We start from the raw sequence: 18838 nt of genomic DNA, 5'->3' as shown, positions 1-18838 counted from the left end.
GCTTGGCACATAAACAAGCAGGGCGGAACCAGGTCCTACCCCCTTTGTAGAGAGGCCATGAGTGTGGCGCTGGGCCATAGCTACCCAACGTTTCTTAGTAGCAATGCACATTCCGGGGAAAGCCAATGTTATTGCAGACAGGCTCAGCAGGACTCTCCTGTTGCCCCATTAGTGGTCCCTCAACAACAGAGTGGCTGCGCAGATCTTCGCCAAATGGGGTCTCCCTTGTTGCGACTTGTTCGCCAGCCCCAACAATGCGAAGTGCAGAGAGTTTGACTCCCTCCCAGGGGCAGTTTCCCAGGGACGCTCTAGCCACAACTGGCCCCCTGGTCTGCTTTATGCCTCCCCTCCCCCCCCCCATTCCCCTTCTCTCGAAGGTGATTCAGAAGGCTCTTCATGTAGGGAGCTACATGATTTTGGTCGCCCCACACTGGCCCAGTCAGGTTTGGTTCCCATTCCTTCAGAAGTATGCGGTACAGGGCCCTTGGATTCTGAACCCAGTGCCGGACCTGTTGTCTCATCAGTCGGGACACTCTCATCCGTCCCTCCGGTTGTTGCGACTGGCTGCTTGGTTACTCCACTTCCATTCTTAGTTCGAGATAACTCTTTCTTCAGAAGTGATGTACATTTTGTCCTCTTCCCACAAGCTGTCCACTGTTAAGCTGTATTCCAGCAAATGGAAAAGGTTTGCCTTTTGGGCCCAGCAGCGAGGCATTGATCCTCTTACGGCCCCAGTTCCTCAGGTCTTGGAATTTCTAGCTTCATTGTTTCATTCAGGCTCTTCAGTCTCCACAATTAAGGTTCAACTAGCGGCCATCTCTAATTTTCATGTTTCTGTAGAGCCTTCCTTAATGGCAAACAGACTTTGCAAGTCCTTTCTTAAGGGAGCTTGGCTCCTCGGGCTTCCTATGGCTCATCCTGTGCCCCCTTGGGACTTAAATTTGGTTCTGTCCTCCTTAGCTGCCCGTCCCTTTGAGCCGGAAGCGACTTGTGATATAAAATTTCTGTCTTGGAAAACCGCCCTTCTAGTGGCAATAACTTCTGCTAAGCGGGTTTCAGAGCTTCAGGCTCTCTGTTCTACTCCTCCTCCTTATTTGATTTTTCATAAAGACAGAGTTTCCCTCAGATTGAATCCCTCCTTTTTACCTAAGGTAGCATCCCCTTTATGCTTTCAGCAATCCTTGGAGCTCCCCGTTTTCTTTCCAAATTTTTCTAATAGAGCAGAATATACCTTTCGCCAGTTGGATGTTCACAGGCAACTGCGTTTTTACTTGGATAGGACCAGTCACACACGAAAATCTAACCAGCTGTTTGTGTCTTGCGGGGAATAGGTTAGGTTTACTAGTTGCCAAAACCACCATAGCCAAATGGATTAAGGATTGCATCTCCTTCATTTATTCCCAGTCAGGCAGAGAGTTAACTTTCCCACTCTAGGCTCATTCTACCAGGGCTATGGCCACCTCTGTAGCCTTTCACTCCAAAGTTTCAATAGATGATATCTGTGCGGCTGCTACTTGGTCTTCTCCGCACACCTTCATTTCTCATAAGGTTGATGTGGCTTCCCGAGGCAGAGCTTCCTTTGGTTCCGCAGTTCTCAGGATTGTGTCCCAATGAGCCACCCGGGATTTAGGTGCTAGGGACGTTGTCCCATCTGTTATGAATGTAGGCGAGATAGGATCCCATTACATCTTTTAGTTATGTACTTGTCATAACTTCGGATGTATGGGATCCATCTCGCCTACATTCATACATACCCACCCTCCTTCCCCCTTTTGGATTTGGAGGAAATATTGCTCTTTCTGAGCTCATTTCTTGAAGAGCTCTAGTTGGTTACAGTTATTGGTATGTTTTTTTTTTTTTTCTGTACCTGTATGAAAGCGAACAAACAAGATCTGGGGAAGCAGGTGTGGTGCTTTCTGGGATAAGGGCGAGCCCAGCCAATGAGAGACTTCGTTCTAGTGTATAGTGGCTGAGTCGGAGCCGATGGATCGGCTCCGAACACATCTGTTATGAATGTAGGCGAGATGGATCCCATACATCCGAAGTTATGGTAAGTACATAACTAAAAGTTACACTGTTTTATTTGTAACACAGTCTAGCTTTAATATTATCCCTTCTACTGTGATGTCGGCTGTACTACTGTTTAGGGATAATTTTTGCTCTTGTGTATGTGTAGGGTGCTGCCAAGGCGCTGATTTTTCCTGTGGTCCAGCAGTTCACAGAAGCCTTTGTTCAGGCACTGCAAATGCCAGATGGCCCTACCTCAGACAGTGGTCTCAAAATGGAAGTCCTAAAAGTAAGTTCAAGGGCGTAATGCATTTATTTATGCAGGTGTGTGATAAACTTGGTAAGTTGTTTCAGGGCACAGTTTTAATGAATGTTAAAAGCTTAGTGTTGCCTCTTGGTCATTTGACATGTGAAGTCAGCAGGTCAGTGACTGGGGAAGTTTTTTTAATCCCTTTTCTGTTTGTTGGGGGAGGTCTGCATTTTTCAGGTGTAGGTTGTAAACGGAGTGTGTACATGTGTAAAAAAAACACTTCAGTGGGGTGGATGTTTTAAAATGTAGAGCTTTGGATTTCAAGAATGGAAAAGGGTGTTGAGTACCACATGTAGTTAGAGCCAGTTTTTAATTTGATGATTCTTGTCTGTGTTGATTTGGGGTTGCAGTCCGAACAGGCAAAAACATTGAGCCGTACTGTACAAGTACTGTACAAGTTTGTCAGGACAGTTGTGGAAACTGGTGTTTTTAAAAACTCTGTTTAGTTTAAAAAAAAAAATAAACATTAATATGCTGATGCTAAAAAGATGGGAATATTTTTTAATTGCTGGTGGGAGCAGAAGTATTGTGGAAAAATCTTTGACAGTAACTTTGTACTTTAATGTAACTGTGGTTATCTTTTAATTTACTTTGCCTTGGAGGGACTGTGTGCTTGTGCTCATTGATAAATGGTAGACATTTGGTCATTAAATAAAAACCCTAGGAATTAAACATTTTTGGATGTACACTTGTGTACTGGAATTCTGGGATGTATTCTTGCTTTACAATGTCCAACTGAGAAATAGTTAAATGGTAAAGATAATTACCTAATCATGTTGCACTTGAAATGAGTGTCTGCATTTTAAGATGGAGAAGTTACAGTGGGTGGAGAACTTCATCTGCAAGTTCAATGTGCAGTGCCGAGTTCTTACACTTCACGGTTGAAATAGCAGGAAGTGTGTGCAGTAAGATGGTGTTGAGGGACGCATATAGCTGATGTGACTTTTGGTGTATTGGTTTGGAACTTCAGGTAGTGGTTGGGTATCATTTAATGTCCGTTTGACTTTTGTTTTAGAAAACTCATTTGGGATTTATGCAGCCTGGAAGCTGTTTGTCATGGTTGTTGGGAATGGTTAGTTATTGAATGGGGGTTATTCTCGCAACCAAGTGGGTAGTAGGAGTAACATGCTTGATGTGTGTCTCAACATTCCAGTGTTGTCATACTGGTGGAACAGGAAGAAGACTGGAACTGAATGCCCTCTTCTCCACTCAGTTCATTTATTATTTGCGAAGTGAAGACCAAATCATGGGAGTGTGGTAGGATACTAGTTCAAAATTTATAGTGCTTGGATTTAATCTTTTATTTATTTTTTTTCCTCCTTAGGCTGTCACTGCTCTTGTGAAGAATTTCCCTAAGCACATGATGTCTTCCATGCAGCAGATCCTTCCTATTGTGTGGAACACTCTTACTGATAGCGCTGCTTTATATCCTTTCCCAGTACATTTTAGCATAGCTGTGCAAATCGTATATACGTACGTATTTTTAATTTTATAGTTTTTAATCAAGGTTGCCTTCTAGCGTAAAATACATAGTGCAATTACAAGTCTTCAGTTCCACTGAGTATTGAACCCTGTTTTGAAAATGTTTTAACCACAGTAGATTCATTGTTTATAGTAGGCATTTTTAAGTGGAAAGAAGACTAAGATCACTGTGCAGATGCAGAATGTTTATAAAAGCTGACTGCATGGCTTTGATGCCCAGATTTTGTTTAATGTCCTCAGAGTATCTGTACTATTTCCCAGGACATCAGCAGAAAGCACAGCTAAAGGGGGTGTGTGGGAGTGGTTTGTGCCTTTTTAAGTGGTTGTAAATCTATTCTTTGATCCCTTACTGATGACTTGCAGAGAATATAGCAAACAGTTTGGGAATTACTTTTACTTAAAGCAGACTATTTTATTTGGATTGTTTGGTAAATTGTTCCAGGGTCTGTAATACAGCCAGGTAATGAGTACTAACACTGATTTTCTTTTTAAGGACTTGGACATTTTGTACATTATCTAGGAGGGAATCGCTGGGTTTCTGCCTGTGAGAACTCTGCTGGTTTTGCCAAAAAGACCCCCCCCCGTCGGAATATGTAGGTGTCTTTCGTATACAAGAAGCAGTTGCAGTAGTGCAAGAGGTGCATATTTCTGCTGTTTGCAGGTACAGCTACCAACTATTGGCCATAATTAAAAAAAAAAAATCCTATCTAAAAGAGGTAAGCGCAAAATGAGTAGGTGAAGACTTGTCAAAGAACCATCAGATTAATAGAAGCGGTGTTAACTTCTCCAAGAATTCACATTCTCACCCTGTGAGCAGAAGTGCAGGTATAACCAAGTACCTGACACTGGAAAACTCTGTAGTATCCATTACTTTAGCCAAACTATTTCAGAACTGCATGCCACCATGTGTTAGCAACCCTGTTCTAGTCTTCCACAAGGATAGGGCAACTGTTTGCACCAGTCTGTCTAATGCCCTTCTTTGGGCTAGCCCTTCCACTGCTCACACTAGGAAGATTCCAATAGCTTATCACTACTGCAAGACTATGGCAGTACAATTGTTACAAGCTTAACATAACTGTAGATATTTAGACGTACACTCGGTGTTCCCCATATTCCTTCTGTATGCATCCTGGGGTTGTGGTGGGTATGGAGCCACCTATTCCTTAACTTTCTCTCTTTGTGACTCTTAAGGCACCCCTTCAGTTTGAACTAGAAGCCAAAGAGGCAGCTTTTGAGGGATCCTGGCAGGTTGTGTTGGTCTATGTCCTTGGAGGTTAATTGAACAAGAAAACATAAGTTTGCTTGAGTAGACTTCCATCTTGTACTGTTGAGATTGGCTTCTGTCCATGTGAGTGTCTGGTTGGCATAGAAGGGAAGGGAACAAAGCCAGATATCCTACCTTCTGCCTCAGGCGTTCCTTTTGCTTACTAGTACAGAAAGCTGCTTGGTGCAGATGAGACAGAGCTGGTAGTGTTGCATTTTCCCAGCTTTGCTATCACACATTATCTATACCTGGGTTGTTACTGAAGGTTTAATAAGAAGACACTGTTGGCTTTGTTTCTTTCTGAAAAAAAGAAATGGAAAATTAAGCGTGCATCTACTCCTCAAACTTACTCAGTGGTAGTTTGCTGGGTTTAATTCAGGCTATTGATGGTGCTTATGTAGTCTCTGGTGAAAGGAAGAGCTCTTTCCTGAGCAGATTCAAGGTTATGACCCTGGACAGGCGGATGAAGGGTTAAATGCAGGGTTTTCGTCTCTGATTGACACTGCAGAGAACTTTGTTCCTAACTTTTCCTGTGAGGGGTTCATTCATTCTGAGACAGTTCATAGAATATGCCAGTGTGTTCAGTGGGAAAAGACTGGAGTTTCTAAGTCCCGCAGAAAATACTGAGCTGTTAAAGAAGGAATTTCCAGAACCTGTATCCATATCTCTAGTTCTGTCAGACTTGGAGGATGTTGCCCCCTGCAACTTTCTTGATCGCCAGCTGCCCCTAAAAGGCAGATAAGATTGTGGAACTTTATACAGTCTAAATTTTTATACACTCCTCCCAGCAGCTATAGCTTTAATCTTTCTACTGCTAAGCACTTAGTTAATTCCAAGCCTACCCTTTCTAATAAGGATGGAAATATTAATTACCGAAACTGTATGCTTCTGCAACTTTGATTTTTGATTTGTTAGGCTTGTATGTTTAGGTTATTCTGACTAATTGTGAAAGTATGAGGAAGGGTTTGTCTGCAGTTTCTACTGAGGGGAAAAAGCGGTTTTAAATTTAAGATGTTCATCGTGTTACCTGCTGCATTTATCACACTTGGGTTATCCTGTCGTCAGGTGGTCCCGCAGTCTGCCGGAATTCCAAAGTCTTTGTCTGGCGTCGGTTGCTGTCGCTTCTTCCCTGATGTCAGTGTGCCAGGGGTGTATATAATGCATCCGATGCCATTTTCTTCAGTCTTTCTTGCCGCTTGGTGCCCAAAACAGAAGCAGTTTGCAAGCGCCAGTCGGCCGACTCCTGAGATTTTCGAAGTCTAATTTCAGATCCGAAGTCTTCACTAAAGCGAAGTACCCCGTTGGGGAAACTTTTCTTGCCTCAGACCGATGTCAGAAAAAGTTAACAATTGTATTTCTTGTGGGAAGCAAATACCTCAAGGATTTTCATTCTTACTGCATACCTTGCCTAGGCCCAGACCACGATGTCACTGGTTGTCGTTTTTGTGCTAGATTTAATAGGCATACTATAAAATGACAATTTGATTTTGCACGACAGTACTTCGGTAGAAAATTTAACTACACTATGCCGTCGGAGCAACCTACTACTGGCGTGCACAAAAAACGCAAGGATAAGGATAGGCAGCCTAGACCCAAGCCAGATTCCGAGGCCTCGGCTGGTCCGGTCTCCGGTCTTCAGTGAGGCTCAGATGCAGCCCCTGACTACTGCAGATGTGGAACCAGAGACCGCTTCAGAGCTTTTGACGGAAAGTACTAGGCCGACGCAGCCATTTTGTTTAGCCCCTTCCGACCACACTGCTGAAAAAGATGGTGCTGCAGAAACACCTTCGGTTTCTGAAGGCGTCTTCAGGCCGACTACGCTCACCATAAAAACGTATCCTAAGTCTAAGACTCCTATTAAACCTAAAAAGACTGCACTTCAGTCTCCGGTTCAAGGCCCCATGCCTAAGAAACAGATGCTCAAAATGGCTGAAGATTTGATCTCTATCAGGAGTTCCCAACCCCCATCCGACAAAAGGTCTAGACAAAGGAAGATTATGCCTCCTCTGAACAAGTGTCTATTTCCTCAGGCTCCTGAGGACCAAGATTACTCCTCCCCTTATGAAGATTCTGATGCTGAGGATTCTATTCCCTCAGCTTCTCCTCCTGAAGACTACTCCTTTGGGGAAACTTTACACACTGAGGGAACATTTTCACTGGGAAGGTCAGGATTACTCTGACTCAAAGAAAAGGCTGAGAGTTTCTTTTACTCCCCCAACACAGACCACTTGCCATCCCCCCAGTTTTAGACATTGTGGATGATGTTTACTTAGAATCTAGTTTGAACCCAGATTCTCTGCCTCCTGCTCCGGCCAAACCTGGCAGATACTACAGAGTGATTCCCACAAATTTCTTTATAAAAGCCCTGTTGCTGATCCAGAGACCATCTCCCAGGGTCCCAAAGGGCCTAAGGCTTCTATGGCAAAAAATCCTGTACCCTCTGAAAGGGACTCCAGAGCACTAGACAGGTGGGGGAAAAAGGTTTACACCTCAGCCACTCTAGCTATGAGGGCACTAAATTGCCAATTTCACATGCTAAAATACCAGCTATTTCTAATGTCTCAGTTAAAACAAAAAATGAGCACACTCCCTCAACAGTCGGAATTGAAAGAAATGCAGGATCTGTTGCTTGCAACTGAAGAGGTGGGCAAACATACTTTACAATGTGGGTTTGATTCTTTGGAGGCTTCCTGAAGAGCAGCTGTCACTGGGTCTGTTGTACGTAGGCATGCTTGGTTAAAGGAACAAACTCTGCCTGATCATGTTAAAGCAAAGCTTCTAGATGCTCCATTACAGCAGGATGTTCTTTTTGGAGTTAAAGCAGAAGAAGTTTTAAAGAAAATGGAGGATAAGGCAAAATCTATGCAGACAAAGATTTCCTACAGGTGCAATCCCCTCGCTTCAGCAGAAATTGGCTAACAAAAAATTGGTCCTTTCCAGCTTCTGACAGACCACAGAGGGGTAAATACAGACGCCAAAGAGGCAGAGGACAACCACAAGCCCAGTACAAACCTCGCCAATGGGGCACTGCAACACAGAAGGGAGGAGAAGACGGGTCCCAAACTACCAGAAGGCAAACTCAATCACTTGCACCTCATCTGGCCAAGCAACACTCTCTCTTGGCAGCCCCCTTGGGAGGAAAACTTGCACTTTTTGCAGACAACTGGCACATTGTCACAAAGGACAAATGGGTCCTAGACATAATTTCACGAGGATACAGATTCCATTTCCACACCTTGCCAATGAAAAGAGGAATGCCAAACCTGCCACAAAATCAATGGGCAGAGGCACAAAAGCAAATTACAGCTCTCATGGACATGAGAGCCATTCAACTGGTACCTACTCGAGAGCAAGGCCAGGGATTGTACTAAAGACTTTCTAGTTCCCAGAAAGTACAATGCCTGGAGACCAATTCTGGACCTTTCAATTCTAAATACCTTCTTACAAGTACCCAAATTCAAGATGCTAATACTACAGCAGCTTCTTCCCATGTTGGGCAAGAAAGCATGGCTAGTAACGTTGGACCTCAAGGAGGCATACCTGCATGTCCCTAGCAGACAAAGTTGCAGAAGATACCTTCGTTTCATTGCAGGTTCAACCCATTACCAATTTTCTGCACTGCCCTTTGGCTTATCTACTGTGCCCAGGGTCTTCACAAAATGCCTGGCACCAGTAATTGCATACTGCAGACAAAGAGGAATTCAAATATACCCATACCTGGACGACTGTCTCGTCCAAGCAGAAAGCAAGGACATCCTCTTACAACATCTGGCTTTTGTAAAACATCTAAGATGTCCTTCATGGATGCATCTGCAGTCATAACAAATGGGTTGTCCTGTCGTCAGGCAGCCCTTCGGTCGGCCGGATTCCAAAGTCTGGGTCCGGCTTCGGCTGATGTCGCACTTCACCCGACGTCATCTCTGCTGGTCTTCGGGTATAAAGGCATCAGCCGATGCCATTTTCCTCAGTCTTTCTTGCCGCGTGGTGCCCGAAGCAGAAGCTGTTCGCAAGTGCCGGTCGGTCAGATCCAGAGATTACTTCTACCGAATACTACTTCGAAGACTTCTAAAAAGCTAAGTACCCCGTTGGGGACTCTTTCTTGCCTCAGCCGATGTCAGAAAAAGTCAATAACTGTTTAACTTGTGGGAAACAAATACCTCATAAAGATTTCCACTGTTACTGTCTGCCTTGCTTAGGCCCAGACCATGACGTAGCAGCCTGTTCGGCCTGTGCTTCCTTCAACCGACGAACGCTTAGGCGTCGGTCGGAGTTTGCTGAACAGTTTTTCGGCTCAGATTTTGCGTACATTATGCCGTCGGATCCTCCGACTACCCAAATTGTTAAAAAACGCAAAGAAAGACTGACACTCGCGGTCCGCGGTTTCGGCCGAAACCACGGTTAAGCAAGCCGCGAGTGTCTCTGTTTCGGCCGAAACCGAGAAAACTGGTCCATCTTCAGCCGAATCCATGACTACTACTGAGGCTCCTGCTACCTTAGTTGAATCGGCCTCAGAAATTTTGCCTACAACTGTGGTTCCTAGTGATTTATCAGACACCATCCCTTTGGATGTCTCTACCCCAGCACGTGGTGCTGCTAGGCCTCCTGCAGCCATGTCTATTAAGGCCTTTGCCAGGGCTAAAGCAGCCAAATCTGCTAAATCAGTGCCTGTTAAGCCCCCCTCACACAGGCCCACTTCAAGTTCACAAATGCTTACTCTGGCAGAAGATTTAATATCCTTAATTAGGGGATCCCAATCTCACCCAGACAGGGCCTCTCAGCCCCCAGAAAAGAGACCTAGAGCAGAGCCCCCGAGCCAGTGTCCTCTGATGATTCTGCGGATGACTCAGACATTACAGACCAGCCAGAGGCTCCTTTTTCTACTTATGAAGATTCCGATGCTGAAGAATCCATTCCAGCTGCCTCTCCACCAGAGGAATTTTCCTTTGGGGAAACCTTACATGCCATGAGAGAACAATTCCAATGGCAGGGACAAGATTTCTCAGATTCAAGAAAAAGGCTTAGGACTTTTCTGCACTTACCACAACATAGGCCCTTAGCTATACCTCCAGTTCTTCCTGTTGTGGATGATGCATTTAATGATGTTTGCACTGCTCCTGATTCTTTACCTCCAGCCCCTGCCAAACCAGATAGATTTTACAGGGTGCCAGACACTCATCACCACCTATACAAGGCCCCACTTGCAGATCCCGAAACTATATTCCAGAGGCCTAAGGCAGTAGCCTCGACCACAGCAAAAAACCCTATTCCTTCTGAAAGGGAATCCAGGTCCTTAGAGAGATGGGGGGAAAAAGTTTACACCTCTGCTACTCTCTCAGCTAGAGCTTTAAACTGTCAGTTTCATATGATCCAATACCAAGAGTTTGCTTGATCAGTTAACTAAAAAACTGTCCTCTGATGAATCCTTAGATAAGAAATATGTATTAGAAATGGTGAATAACATCCAACAGGTTAGTAACCATTCCTTAAAATGTGGCTATGATGCACTGGAGGCTTCATTTAGATCAGCCATGACTGGCACAGTGATAAGAAGGCATGCATGGTTGAAAGAACAGGTCTTACCGGATCATGTTAAAGCAAAGCTATTAGATGCTCCTATGGATAAGGCCAGTCTATTCGGTACACCTGCCCAGCAAGTAATGAAGAAAATGGAAGAAAAGGCAAAATCTGTACAAACAGTTAAAGATTTCTTACAGGTTCAGCCCCCAAGGTTTAGCAGGAACTGGCCTGCCAAAAATTGGTCCTTTCCTGACTCCCCAAGATCCCAAAGGGGCAGGAGTAGACGCTCTAGAGGCAGAAATCAATCCAGAGGAGGTGCCTACAGAGGACGACAGTGGCAAGGCAATAACCGAGGCACAGACACAACCACTGCCACTGCAACAGGACAATCACAGTGACTTGGCTCTGACACCGCCTACCAGGGAGCAAATAGCAGCACCTTTAGGCGGAAAGTTAGCCTTATTTTCGAAAAATTTGCACTATATCACAAAAGACAAGTGGATTTTGCAAATCATAGACCAAGGCTACCGGTTCCACTTCCACACCTTACCAGTACAAAGAGGAATGCCAAACCTACCTCCAAATCAAAAAATAGAAGCTCTATAGCAGATAGCAGAATTAACAAAGATGAGAGCTGTGGAAAGAGTACCAATAACAGAACAGGGCAAAGGATTCTACTCCAGACTCTTCCTAGTACCAAGAAAAGAGAAAAGTTGGAGACCTATTCTCGACCTGTCCGTCTTAAACACATACATCATTGTCCCAAAATTCAAAATGCTGACCCACAGCAACTTCTTCCCATGCTGGGCAAGGAGTGTTGGCTGGTAACTCTAGATCTCAAGGAGGCATACCTGCACGTCCCCATTCGACCAAATTGCAGAAGATACCTCAGATTTCTTGCAGGATCAGAGCATTATCAATTCTCAGCATTGCCCTTTGGCTTATCTACTGCCCAGAGTATTCACAAAATGCCTGGCATCAGTAATCGCTCACTGCAGACTACAGGAATCCAAATTTATCCATACCTGGACGACTGCCTGTTACAAGCGGACAACAAAAGCAAGCTGACAACAGATTTACAAAGGGTCATTTACTTGCTACAAGCCCTGGGATACACAGTCAATTTACAAAAGTCAAGGCTGATACCATCCCAAACAAGAACATTCTTGGCGGAATTGGACACAGTAAAACAAATGGCATTCCTAACTGCAGAAAAACAAAAGAACTCCTCTTTACTTCTTGGCATTAACAAAGCAGAACAAACTAACAGCAAGAAAAGTTCTGCAGGCCTTGGGCTTCATGGCATCATGCATAATCTTGGTCCCACATGCCAGACTGCATATGAGAAAGCTACAGTGGTACCTAAAGAATTTATGGTCTCAGCACAGGCACAGCTTAGAAACAGAAATCCCACTAATCCCATGCCTAAAACAGGAGTTCCTATGGTGGGCTCAAGCATGCCAGGCAAACCCAGGCTTACCCTTCCACAACTTTCGAGCAAGCCAAACCATCACAACGGACGCCTCAGACCTAGGATGGGGGGCGCACATTCTGGACAAATGCATACAAGGATTGTGGACTCAAGACCAGCTGCACCTGCACATAAACCAAAAAGAAATGCTGGCAGTAAAACTGGCAATCCAAAAATTCAGACCATTCCTCAAAGAAGGCCATTTGATGATAAGGACAGACAACACCACAGTCATGTGGTACATAAACAGGGAGGCACTCATTCATACCCCCTATGCAGAATGACTTTGGACCTTTGGAATCTGGCTCTCAGCTACAACATCCAGTTACAGGCAATATTTGTGCCGGGAAAAGAGAACACCCTAGCAGACATGTTAAGCAGAACCACCTCGGATGCTCACGAATGGATGCTACACCCGGACATCTTCAAGGCCATCACAAAGAAATGGGGAATGCCACAAATAGATCTATTCGCTTCCCCACTCAATCACCAGCTCAAAAAATTCTGCACAAGGACATTCCACCCACTTGCATGGAAGGTGGACTCTCTATCCTTCAGCTGGAAAGGCCTGACAGCATATGCATTTCCACCTCTTCCCTTGATGCACAAGGTACTACTGAAAATCAAAGAGGAACGTCCAAGGATAATCCTGATAGCTCGAATTGGCCAAGACAACACTGGTACCCATTACTGAGGAGCATGTCTCGGGAGAGAATGTGGTCAATACCCTGATGCCTTTGATGTTAACTCAGAACAACTACAAGATCATGCATCCAAACCTAAAAACCTTGCAACTGACGGCCTGGAACATCACATAGCAGCAACCAACCCAGACCTTTCCCAAAGGGTTAAAGACATTATCCTTGAAGCCCGCAGACCTTCAACAAGAAGGAACTATGCAGGAAAATGGAAAAGGTTTGTCATTTGGAGTACTGAAAGAGGAAAAGATGTGTCGAACATAGATATTGCTAACATTCTGGAGTACTTGGCAGAGCTTCTACATACAGGCCTGTCCTATTCCTCCAAGATACATGCATCAACTATTTCAGCAGAATACAGCTTCGATCCACCTGTCTTTTCGCATCCTCTACTCAGGCAGTTCCTCAGAGGGATCAAGAATGTAAAACCTCCTAGGAAACCACCATTACCAGCATGGGACTTGAACTTTGTGCTAGAAAAGTTGACACTCCCTCCGTTTGAACCAGCAGCAACAGCAGATCTACAACACCTGTCATGGAAAACTGCTTTCCTACTGGCAATTACCTCAGCAAGGAGGGTTTCGGAACTACAGGCCTTAATGGCAGTGCAACCCTTCCTAATCTTCCATCAAGATAGGGTGTCCATGAGAACTAATCCTACATTTATGCCTAAGGTGGTATCCAGAGTGTCTTTAAACCAGGCAATCCACCTACCTACCTTCTTTCCCAATCCACAAAACAGGGGGGAAAGACTGCTGCATACCTTGGATGTACATAGACAGTTACGCTACTACCTGGACAGAACCAAAAGTAACAAAAACTGACCAGCTTTTAGTAGCCTATGCAACAGGAAGGGAAGGAAAAGCAATTTCCAAACAGACAATCTCCAAATGGATAGGAAATTGCATAAGATTCTGTTACTCTTTCCATGGAAAACCAATTCCACAGAACATAAGACCTCATTCTACAAGGGCTACAGCCACTACCACAGCTTTCTTATGAGGAGTGGCAACCAAGGACATTATTGAGGCTACTTGGACCTCCGTGCATACATTTGCCAAGCATTATAATTTACCTCTATACTCTAGATCCTGAGCAGGGTTTGCCACTACTGTACTGCAAGGGATCCTAAATACACCATAATTTTTCTTCCTCCACCCCTAGTTTGGCTATGGTATTCTACCCATTTGTTATGACTGCAGATGCATCCATGAAGGACATAGTACAGTTTTGTACCTACCATAAATGTAGATGTCCGAACTGGATAGCATCTGCAGTCAGGATTACCCACCCTCCTTCCCCTCTGTGGTACTCCTAGGGTATTTACCCTCCTAATAGCTAGCTGGGGGGGGGGGGGGAGTCTCTTATGGTGTATTTGTTTGTATATATGTACATACATGCTTTTTTTTTGTGTTTGCCTTCTACTTTTTTGGAAACATTGGCATTTATCCAAAATTTAGCCTTCCAAGAGGGCAACTGGCATCTGGGGCAAGAAACACTGAGGAAAATGGCGTCGGCTGATGCCTTTATACCCGAAGACCAGCAGAGATGATGTCGGGTGAAGTGCGACATCAGCCGAAGCCGGACCCAGACTTTGGAATCCGGCCGACCGAAGGGCTGCCTGACGACAGGACAACCCATTTGTTATGACTGCAGATGCTATCCAGTTCGGACATCTACATTTATGGTAGGTACAAAACTGTACTTTGCCTGGGGTATGCAGTAAACTAAAAGAAATCAAAACTAGTACCCTCACAGAATGACATTCCTGGGTGCCAGCTTGAATACAATGGCCCAGAAGGCTTATCTGATGCCAGACAAACTACAACTGACTCAATATTTCAAAACAATGCCAACAAAGACCCAACTACCTGCAAGAAAAATTCTGCCGGCCTTGGCTTCCTGGCATCTTGCATACTACTAATACCATTTGCAAAGCTGCATATGAGGAAATTACAGTGGTACCTAAAGTGTATGGTCTCAACACAGCCACAGCTTGGACACAATGATATCTCTCATTCCCTGCCTACGACAGGAGGTTCTATGGTGGTCACAGGCATGTCACCTCAACAAGGGTCAGCCTTTCACCTTGCCCCCAGCCAGGCAAACTATGACAACAGATGCATCTGACTACGCCTGGGGGGCACACATGACAGGACGGTGCGTTCAAGGCGTATGGACTGCAGATCAAAGGAATCTGCACATCAAAGAGATGCTAGCTGTACAGAATGCTCTGACAGCCTTCAAGAATCTATTACATCCAGGGCAACTTACAATAAGGACAGACACCACAGTAATGTGGTACATAAACAAGGGGGTACACACTCCTACCCTCTATGCAGGCAAGCAGTGACCTTGTGGAACACAGCACTGGCTTACCAAGTTCAGTTACAAGCTCAATTCCTGCCAGGAAAAAAGAACATATTGGCAGACTACCTCAGCAGAAACATCATGGATCCCCACGAGTGGAAACTGGATCCACAAGTATTTACAATGATAACTCAAAAATGGGGCCTTCCAGACATAGACCTCACCATCTAGCTTGGAAAGTGGACGCACTCTCATTCAGTTGGAAAAACCTGACAGCATATGCCTTCCCTCCAGTGCCTCTCCTCACAAAGGTGCTTCTGAAAGTCAGAAAGGAGAGACCACGACTGATACTCATAGCCCCAGACTGGCCATGCCAGCACTGGTACCCACTATTAAGGAATATGGCCCAGGGCTCACCTTGGATTTTACCACAAATTGCCCATTTGCTCACACAGCAAAACAATCAGATTCTACACAGCCAGCTCAAAACCTTTTATCTGGCTGCATGGCAGATCACCTAAGCATCCAGCCAGCTCCTCTTTCCCAAGCAGTTATGGATGTTATTCTGGAAGCTAGGAGGCCCAGCACCAGAAAGGCCTACTCTGACAAATGGAAAAGGTTTTGCGCCTGGAACCAAGCTAAAGGCCAAAATACACTTCAGCCTCACATGCCTCAGATTCTACAGTATTTAACTGAGATGCTGCACAAAGGACTTTCTTTTTCTTTCATTAAAATCCATGCATCAGCTATTTCAGCCCACTACATGACGGATCCACCCTTATTTTCACATCCACTTCTAAGGCAGTTCCTCAGAGGGGCAAAAAACATTAGGCCCCCCCAGGAGAGCACCTACACCAACATGGGACCTCAATTTTGTTCTGGAAAAACTTACACTACCTCCCTTTGAACTAGCTTTCTCTGCAGATCTACAGTTTGTCATGGAAGACTGCCCTGCTGCTAGCAATAACTTCAGCCAGAAGAGTCTCAGAGCTGCAGGCACTAATGGCAGTGGAACCTTTCCTCGTTTTCCATAAAGACAGTTTCTCTACGAACTAATCCTTCCTTCATGCCTAAGGTGGTTTCCAGTGTGGCTTTAAATCAAACCATCGACTTGCCCGCCTTCTTCCCAAATCCACAGAACAAAGGAGAGAGACTCCTGCATTCCTTGGACATTCACAGGCAACTTCGTTACTACTTGGATAAAACTAAGGTTTTCAGAAAATCTGACCAGCTCTTTGTATCCTATGCTACAGTTTCACAAGGGAGGGCTATATCAAAACAAACCATTTCCAAATGGATAGGACATTGCATTCGTTTTTGCTATTCCCATCATGGAAAACCTGTTCCTGCTACCATTAGGCCCCACTCTACCAGGGCAACAACTACATCTACAGCCTTCCTCAAGGGGGTTCCAACCAAGGAGATTTTGGAAGCTGCAACTTGGAGTTCAGTACACACCTTTACCAAACACCATCACTTACCACCTTACTCTAAGACTAGAGCTGGCTTCGCCACTGCAGTTCTGCAGGGCCTTCTAGCCTCCTCCTCCAACCCTCTGAGCCCTCCACCCATCCTTAGCTTTGGGATTCTACCCAAGTGTGATGACTGCAGCAGGGTAACACAAACATAGTACAGTTTTGTACCTACCATAAATGTAGATGTTTGAGTGTACACCCTGCTGCAGTCCAGGTTATCCTCCCTCCATCCCCTCTGATCTAACTGGCTAAATCTCTACAATACCTTCCTGATGTATTTGTTTATAGCTGGAGGGATTTTGTGTTTGTGCTAAAATTTCTTAAATTGGTACTAATTACTGACAACCTTTTTGGGGGCACCTGACATCTGGGGCAAGAAAAACTGAAGAAAATGGCATCTGATGCATTATATATACCCCTGGCGCACTGACGTCAGGGAAGAAGCGACGGCAACTGACACCGGACCAAGACTTTGGAATTCCGGCCAACTGCGGGACTGCCTGACGACAGGATAACCCAAGTGTGAAGACTGCAGCAGGGTGTACACTCTAACATCTACATTTATGGTAGGTACAAAACTGTACTTTTAGCAGGCAACACTTGCCTTGCCCCCATCTTCCCTAGGCCTAATCCAAATGATTGGTAGAGTTGTAGTGAAATTGGTTTAAGTTTTTGGTACCTGTTTGGATTTTAACTGGTATCAGTAAATTCATTCAATACTATGAAAAAAAAATACAACTAATAGAATTAAATCTCTGCAGCCACATGTTTTTCCTTGCTTATTGCACTGCTCCACTAAATATAATTTTTATAACCATTCAGATGTATAGCTAAAATAGTGATTCTTAGTGCTCCGGTGAAATTGAGAATTTAGAATAAGATCGCTATGTAAAGGAACTGGCTGCGTACAAGAAGACATCTGAGATATCCTACTACCGTCTCTTCAAGAGATTAACGCACATTATCGATTAGCTTTTCAAGTCATAGGTTCATAGGTGTGTACTAGGCTAATGGCACTGGAGCCTTTACAAGCATAGCCCATAGGATTACCCCGGCATTGTGCCACCTGACCTAAGTTTCCAGTGCCTCTGAGTAGAGCCACTGGAGTGATCCCCAGGGCAATTTTTTTATTTTCCATCTACTTTTCAAGATCCTCTTGAAGAGGGCCAGTGAGGTGCTCTGTTTTGACATGTATGGGAAGTCTATTCCATAGCATGGGCAGTCTCTGCTTATGAACCTGTTCCTCCAGCACGTTCTGCTGATTGTGGTAATGAGGTTGAGGTCTCTGGAGCATGTGTTGCGGAGGGATTGGGATTTCTTTAGCTGTAGCATTTCTAACCGAGCTGGGTCAGACGTAGCTTTTAAAGTCAAGCAGAGATCACGTCTAGGCGATATGAGACAGAGAATAGTTGGAGTTTTGAGTCTGTCCATATAGGACAAGTATTTAAGACCTATGATCCTCTTTGTGAGGTACTTTTGTGGCCTCTCCAGTTGTTGCAGGTGTCTGAGGTACATGCCAAATGGGGCACTGTATTCGATTGTGGCCTCTCCAGTTGTTGCAGGTGTCTGAGGTACATGCCAAATGGGGCACTGTATTCGATTGGCTTAATGAGGGATGAGTGGAGTAACTCTCTTTCTTCCCGGTTGCAAAACCCTTAGTAATGAGATGTGCCACATAGGACTTTCTGACCACAGTGGCAGTGTGGTGGTCAGAGAGTTTGCTGTCAGCTTGGGATGTTCTTCATGTTTCACTGTTGCAGTCATCTCATTTGTGTTATCCCTGCCAGGGTAGCCCATGGCCGGCCCAAATACCAGATGCTGAGTATTTTTGTCTCTCTTGCTGCCACTTCAAGACTGACGTCAGGTCATCAGTAGTATAAAGTGAGGCAGCCAACGCCATTTAATCAGTCTTTCTTGCCGAGGAGACCGAAGCGGAAGCAGTTTGCATGAGTGCCGGTCGGCTGCTACCAAAGTTTCGTCTTCTGAATTCATGCTAAAATCTTCTAAAAGCGAAGTACCCCATTGGGGATCTTTTTCTTTTTCTTGCTCTAACAGATGTCAGGAAAAGTTAACAATTGTCTCGCCTGTGGAAAGCAAATACCACACACAGACTTCTTACTGCAACACTTGCTTTGGCCCAGACGACGTCTCTTGCTGTCGCTTTGTTGTTTTAACGCCAGAACTATACATTGTCGGGCCATTATTGTAGCTAGATATTTTTGCTGACAGCCCTCTAATTTTGATATGGCTTTGGTAAGCTATCTGACAGCAGATGATCTGAAACAACGTAAGGATAAAGACAGA

The 18838-nt window shown here is 44.7% G+C and overlaps 1 protein-coding gene across 1 annotated transcript in view; it reads left to right on the top strand.

Annotated features, from left to right (window-relative positions):
• IPO9 (importin 9) overlaps positions 1–18838 on the top strand; it is a 1198493-nt gene that overhangs the window by 227992 nt on the left and 951663 nt on the right. Inside the window, exons 7-8 of the mRNA XM_044076674.1 lie at positions 2177–2296; positions 3642–3742. Of these exons, the coding sequence (XP_043932609.1) occupies positions 2177–2296; positions 3642–3742 (221 nt within the window). The remainder of the gene's footprint in view (positions 1–2176; positions 2297–3641; positions 3743–18838) is intronic.

The sequence above is a fragment of the Protopterus annectens genome, chromosome 7.part0, assembly GCF_019279795.1.
Source record: "Protopterus annectens isolate FY-2018-M chromosome 7.part0, PAN1.0, whole genome shotgun sequence".
Taxonomy (NCBI): Eukaryota; Metazoa; Chordata; order Ceratodontiformes; family Protopteridae; genus Protopterus; species Protopterus annectens.
This window is presented reverse-complemented; position numbering and strand designations above follow the sequence as displayed.